Source organism: Culex pipiens, chromosome 2, assembly GCF_016801865.2.
Source record: "Culex pipiens pallens isolate TS chromosome 2, TS_CPP_V2, whole genome shotgun sequence".
In the NCBI taxonomy this organism is placed as follows: Eukaryota; Metazoa; Arthropoda; class Insecta; order Diptera; family Culicidae; genus Culex; species Culex pipiens.
In genome coordinates this window covers 60,083,129-60,089,987 of record NC_068938.1, presented here as the reverse complement: position 1 = coordinate 60,089,987, position 6,859 = coordinate 60,083,129, and the positions used below count along the sequence as shown (strand labels likewise).

The window sequence follows — 6,859 nt, the reverse complement described above, 5'->3', positions numbered from 1 at the left end:
ATTTGATTGCCTATTACATTGAAGCGTGCCTGTTAGTCGCGGGGAGCAGTGGAACATGCGAAATAAAACGCGGCGCACTGGATTAAACTAAAGTGGACTGTATTTTTCTACTCTCGACTAAATCTAATTTTATTTGTAGCGTAAACGTGTTTTGCCGACTGCTCTGGTCGACGGCTGTGCTGAGAGTGTTGTGTGTGTGGTTACTTCCGCTGTGAGCGGGGTTTTTTGTCGATCAAGTTGGCAGCGACGGGCGACGGCGAGTTTGACAGCTGCTCGTGCGGGGGATAGGACGCCGCACCAACACCGTCCGTTGCGCACAGGGTGACTGCGCGCGAACATCCTCCCGGCCCTTGAGGCGGATGCCTCAATCCATCGGAAGCGGGACCAGCTTGTGCACCGGCCGCTGATACTCCTTCTCTCCTCTGCGCACGGTGACGTTGCGAACGACGCCGTACGGGTCCGGATGTGCTGCGACGATCCTTGCGAGCTCCCAGGCCGCAGGTGGCGTGTTCTCGTTCTTGATCAGGACCAGCTGTCCCGGATCCAGATTCTGCTGCACCGTTTGCCACTTGTTCCGCGGTTGGAGGGTGGCCACGTACTCGTCACGCCAGCGTGCCCAGATCTCGTCGACGTGGCGCTGAATCCGTTGCCACTTGTCCAGACGGCCTTCTTTGATGTGGCTGACGTCCGGTTCCGGCAGCAGGTTGAGCGGCTGGTTGATGATAAAGTGGCCCGGCGTGAGGGCCTCGTACGAGTCGGGCGACGCAGAGAGCTGGCACAAGGGGCGCGAGTTCAAGCACGCCTCGATCTGCGTCAAGACGGTCGAAAGGTCCTCGTACGTCAGCGCCGTGTTCCCGAGCACCACTCGGAGGTGCTTCTTCATGCTCTTCACCGCCGCTTCCCAGATTCCTCCCATGTGGGGGGCGGATGGAGTGATGAACGTCCACTTCACCTTGAGATCCGACAGGTACTGGTTGACAGCTCGGTTGAACTCAGGTGACTGCAGGTGCTCTCGGATGTGTCGGTCCGCGCCCACGAAGTTGGTTCCGTGGTCGGACCAGATCTCGCTGCTTATCCCACGACGGGCGAACATGCGCTTGAGGGCGGCCAGGAACGCGCTCGTGGACAGGTCGGAGACGGCTTCTAGGTGTACTGCCTTGGTCGCGAGGCAAACGAAGACAGCGACGTAGCCCTTCACTGTCTTGGCCGTCCGAAGGTTGGAGGTGCGGACGAGGATTGGACCCGCGAAGTCCACACCGCAGTGCACGAAAGGACGAGCCGGGTTCGTCCGCACGGAAGGCAGGCTTCCCATCAGCTGCGTCGCGGTTTTCGCCTTCATTCTGCAGCAGCGAGTGCAGTTCGCAACGTAGCCACGAACCACCGTTTGGCAGCCAACGATCCAATATCTTTGGTTGAGTGTGGCGATCATCAGAGTTGGCCCTGCGTGCAGGTTGCGAAGGTGGACTTCTGACAGCAGCAGGTTCGTGTACCGGTGCTCTTTTGGGATGATCACAGGATGGCGCACGTCGTACGGCTGGTTGGAGTTCTGGAGTCGGCCACCAACCCGCAGAGTGCCATCTGCGTCGACGAACGGAAACAAAGCCTTGAGCTTGCTGTTGCCTGGAAGCGGTGCGTTCTTGACCAGGCAATCGATTTCCGTCTGGAAGCTGTCGTGTTGAGCCGCTCGCGCCAGTTGCAAGCAAGCGTCGTTGATCTCCATCGGCGTCAGCGGTCCTTCCAGCTTGGGCGCGTTGGTGCGACGAGCCAGAGAGTTGAGCCGCAGACGGTTGATCCAGCACAAGATGCGCCGAATGTGAGCCAGATCCGAGTAGCGGTTGAGCAGGAAAGTCAGCGTTTCGTGGTCGCACCAGGGCGGCGGCACGGCGCTCGCGAACAGGCAGGTGATCGTAGTCCGCATCTCCAGCAGCTCATCCTCTTCGACCTCGCCCAGTGGTTCAATGCGCCAGTAATCCTTGATCTCTTTCAGCCAGCTGGGGCCGTAAAACAGGGGGTGCATCAGCAGCTCAAGCGGCGTGATTCCCCGGGACGCGCAGTCGGCCGGGTTGTTCTTGGACGACACGTGGAGCCAGTGCTTGCGCGGCAGAAACTGCAGAATCTTGGACGTGCGGTTGGCCACAAACGTTTTCCACTTCCTTGGCAGCGACGAGAGCCAGTGTAGCACGATCTGCGAGTCGCTCCACGCCACTAGCTCGACCTCCAAGTGCGTGAACGATTCCAGCACCTTCACCATCAGGTCCACCAGCAACTCGGCCGCCAGCAGCTCCAGGCGTGGCAGGGAGATTTGTTGAATGGGTGCGACTCTGGTTTTGGCGACGACGAGGTTGATTTCGACTGTGCCGTCTTCGGCGACCGTGCGGGCGTAGATCACAGCTGCGTACGCAGCCTCGGAGGCGTCGCAGAACCCGTGGAGTTGCAGCTTCCCTCCAGAGTGTGGAATCCAGCGCTTGATCCGAATTCGTCTGAGGTGGTGTAGCGATTCCTTCAGCGCAATCCACTCTCCCAGGATGAAGGCTGGGAGTGGATCGTCCCAACTTAGGTCGTAGAGCCACAGGTGTTGGAAAAGGATCTTCATCCGGATGGTCACAGGTGCGATCCAACCGAATGGGTCGAAGAACTTCGACGAGTCGGACAGTAGCTGGCGCTTGGTGTTGGCACTGTCAATGTCGAAGTTGAGGTCGAAGCTGAACGCGTCCTCCTGAGGGGTCCACTTGATTCCCAGGGCCTTCACGGCGTCTTCTTCTTGGGGTAGCTTGAACGGAATGGACTCGTCTTGTTCTGCACCGCACTCCAGTAGCTGCGGATCGTTCGAGCTCCACTTTCGCAGGACAAAACCACCACTCTCCAGGACGTGGGTGATTTCGTTGCGCAGGTTCTTGGCGTCGCCGATCGAGTCTGCTCCGGAGAGCAGATCGTCGACGTAGAAGTTCAGGGGGAACCGCTCGGCTGCCAGCGGGTGCTGCTCCTTGTTGTCCTCAGCGACCTGCCGCAAGGCCGCCATGGCTTGGTACGCCGCACTCGCTGTTCCATAGGTGACGGTCAGCAAGCGGTAGTGTTCCAGAGGTTGCTCCGGACTTTCACGCCACACGATTCGCTGGTAATCGGCATCTTCTCTGGCGACGAGCACTTGCCGATACATTTTCTCGACGTCGGCGCAAAAGGCAAACTTGTAGGTGCGCCAGCGGGTGAACACGTTGAAGAGTGGCTCGTTCACGTTCGGCCCCACTAGCAGGCGGTCGTTCAGGGACACCCCGGAGGCAGTCTTGCTCGAGGCGTCGAACACGACGCGGAGTTTCGTCGTCTTGCTGTCCACCTTCCACACGCCGTGATGTGGGAGGTAGAACGATTTCTCCGGTGTAACTGCCACCTCGCAAGGCGGCACCTTCTCCATATGCCCGAGCGCCAGGTACTCGGTCATGAACTGCTTGTAGTTCTGTTGTAGCTCACTGTCGAGGCTAAACTTTCGTTCCATGGCCTTGAACCGCCGGATGGCAGCGGTAGCCGATTCGCCGAGCTGCGGCTTGGCACTGTCGAAGGGAAGGCGAACCACGTATCGCCCAGCTTCGTTGCGAGAGAGTGTGGAGTGGAAATGCTCGGCAGCGCGCTGCTCGTCCGGAGTGTACTGCATGGCTTTGGGCACCTCCTCCACTTCCCAGAACTTCCGTAGAGTCTGGTCCAGGTTCATTGTAGTTGTGAGCCCCAAAACCGCACGGCCCTCGGCGGCATGCGATGTGTCGAACTGGCCACCGACCAGGTAGCCGAAGATGGAGTTCTGTGCGATGGGCGCACCTCGACCGTCGAACAGCTTGCCCGGTTCAAGAATGGAGAAGAAGACCTCGATTCCCAGCAAGAGGTCGATCTTTCCACGCTGGTTGAAGCTCGGGTCTGCGAGCGGCGCCTCGGCCAAGGCATTCGTGTCGACGTTGAACTGCTGACTCGGCTGATCCGGAACCAGGTTGTTCAGGATGAGTGCATCCACCACGATGACGACACGGTCGTCGAATCGCGATGCGATCTGCAGCGTCACTGCTCCGGTTGTCTTGCTGGGCTTCCCGTCGGTGATGCCGCTCACGAGAATGCTGGCGTTGCGCCGTTCCAGGCCAAGACGTTCGAAGGCTTGTTTGCTGATCAGCGAGTTCATGCAGGCAGAGTCGACCATTGCCCGCACTTCGTGGAAGACGTTGTTTCTCCCCATCACTTTGACGACAGCCGTAGGCAGCAAGCTCATGAAGTTCACTGAACGGCTGGTCCGGAGATCCGTGACATAAGATGCCACCGAATCCGCTTGCTTCGTCGTGTCCACCTTCGTAGGTGGCTGCTTCTTTTCAGCTGCTGGTTGGTCGCGGGGCTGCCCGGAGTTCGAGGCGGAGCTGGCATCACCCGTGCAGAGCAGCGTGTGGTGCTTCTGTTTGCAGTTCCTGCACGATCCTGACGTGCAGCTTTTCACTCCGTGGGTCGACTTGAGGCAATTGAAGCAGAGCTTGGCTCGCTCCACCAACTCTCGTCGAACGCTTGCTGGCAGCTCCCTGAAGCTGGCACACTGGTAGATGGTGTGAGCTTCGGAGCACTTTGGGCAGGTTGGCTGGGTGTTCGCGTGGAAACTCTGGATCGCCTTGGTTGACGGAGCGGTCTTTCGTTGATCCACCTTCCGCTCCTGCTCCTTCTTCGTGGTCGTGTCAGCTGCCTTCTTGGAGTAGGATGCGCAAGTCTCCAGGGCATCGCATCTTCGCTCGAGGAACGTGACGAACTCGTTGAAGCTAGGAAATTCCAGGTCGACTAGCTTTTGAGCCCACAACGAACGAGTTTCACGGTCGAGTTTCTCCAACACCAGGTGGATAAGCCACGGGTCACGGGCCTCGTACTGTGCGCCGAGAGCCTTGAGCTGGCGCACAACTTCATCCGATGTGGAGACGATTTTCCGGAGTCCAACGAGCGACGGTGCTGCCACCGGCGGCTGCTCGACGAACTCCTTGACGAGAGCCGCGACGGTGTATTTCTTCTTGTCGTAGAACTCGGTGAGTAGTTCCCACACCTCGTCGTAGTTTCCGTCGGTGACTCGGAACGAGTTCACCTTCGCCGCGGCCTCTCCATCCAGGTGGGACTTCAGGTAGTGAAGTTTAACGGAGTTGTTAAGGTTCCGGTTATGGATGCAGCTCACGAATAGATCCTTGAAGGACGCCCACTGCTTCCGGTCGCCAGAGAACATCGGCAGTGTGATGGGCGGCAGGCGCACCTCGAGCGGAACTTGGGCTCCGGCACCGTGAGCTTCTTCGATTGGACGGGAACGTGCGACCATGCCAGTTTGGCCAGCCAGTTGCGACATGGTGCTCTGGGTCTGGGCCTGTGCTTCGAGCAGCAGCTTCATGGCATCCCGCAGTTCGTCCTTGGCATCCACGACGGTCCCATCGCTGCTTCCACGAGGAGGCTGCTGTTCGTCCAGCATCCGGATGTAGCCAGCTTTCACTTGGTAGTAGACATCCTCAAATTCCATGCGGTGGTTGAAAATTGAGGTTATCTCGGTGATTCCTTCCGTCTGTTCTTCCAATTCGCATTGCACTTTGTCAAACTGGTCACTGAGGTCCGTCAATTTATGCAGGCGTTCCTGCAGCTCTCCGATCGGAGGCTTTCTTTTCTCCAACGCACTAATGTTCGACTGCTCCCACTTCACTCGCGTAAAAAGCACATCGCGACGCTTTCGAAGCGGTTCCATTTTGCGGTTCACTTTTTATCCGGCTGAGAAGGTCCAATGTTAGTCGCGGGGAGCAGTGGAACATGCGAAATAAAACGCGGCGCACTGGATTAAACTAAAGTGGACTGTATTTTTCTACTCTCGACTAAATCTAATTTTATTTGTAGCGTAAACGTGTTTTGCCGACTGCTCTGGTCGACGGCTGTGCTGAGAGTGTTGTGTGTGTGGTTACTTCCGCTGTGAGCGGGGTTTTTTGTCGATCAAGTTGGCAGCGACGGGCGACGGCGAGTTTGACAGCTGCTCGTGCGGGGGATAGGACGCCGCACCAACACCGTCCGTTGCGCACAGGGTGACTGCGCGCGAACAGTGCCTTTTATTCAATATGTTATCATCGCCATCATGGATTTAACTTTTTAAATCATTTTAGAGCAACCTTACCAGCGTGAGTATTAGGCCGGTTTTAGGGTTTTGTAACGCGTGTTAGTAACTTTGCTCCCACACCGGTCGTTGCTAAATGGGTTGTGGAACTAAAACGTAACGCGTCGGTTGGGAGCGAGTTACCAAATCTAGCAACGCGCTAGCAACGCAACTAAAACTTGGAACTGTCAAAGTTCAAAACAAAGTGTGTTCAGTTTTAATGTTCAATTGTTGTTTATGTGTTTTTTTCGTCTTCGTCGAAGTGACCAAACCGCGCAAAAATTAAGAAGGAGGTGGATTGCGGCAATAATAAATTCGGTAGGTATCGTGAAAAATGGCCTGGTTTCCGCGTTTACTGGCCACGGAACCGGCTACTGAAGGATTTCCCAGTTTTCTGACCACTCGGAAGGCCAAACAGCATCCTTCCTCTTGCACAGCGAACTCCTTCCGGATGGTCACGGAGTTGGCAAAATCATCCCTCATGCGCAGGAACCCCTTCCGGATGGAGTTTGCCGGTTTCGTATCCATCCGGAAGGAGTTCCCTGTGCAAGAGGTAGGATGCTGTTTGGACTTCCGAATAGTCAGAAAACCGGCAAAACATCCGGAAGGAGTACCCTTTACATCAGGGAGGATGCTTCTTGGCTTTCTGGAAGTTATGGCTGGTTCCGTGGTCATTAAAAGGTCAACACTTTTCCAAGAGGGAAACGCAAAGCGGAATGATTAACTTCTTTTTCT

At 56.7% G+C, this 6,859-nt stretch overlaps 1 protein-coding gene across 1 annotated transcript; it reads right to left on the bottom strand.

Moving 5' to 3' along the window:
* Positions 1 to 364: 364 nt before the first annotated feature.
* On the bottom strand, positions 365 to 5,728 carry LOC120413598 (uncharacterized). Its single transcript, XM_039574505.1, has one exon. It carries the CDS (start codon positions 5,726 to 5,728, stop codon positions 365 to 367), a length of 5,364 nt encoding a protein of 1,787 aa, XP_039430439.1.
* Between the last annotated feature and the right edge of the window lie 1,131 nt (positions 5,729 to 6,859).

What these genes read in the sequence shown, in the direction of transcription:
- LOC120413598 (XM_039574505.1), bottom strand. Translation starts at nt 5,728, where the DNA reads ATGGAACCGCTTCGAAAGCGTCGCGATGTGCTTTTTACGCGAGTGAAG.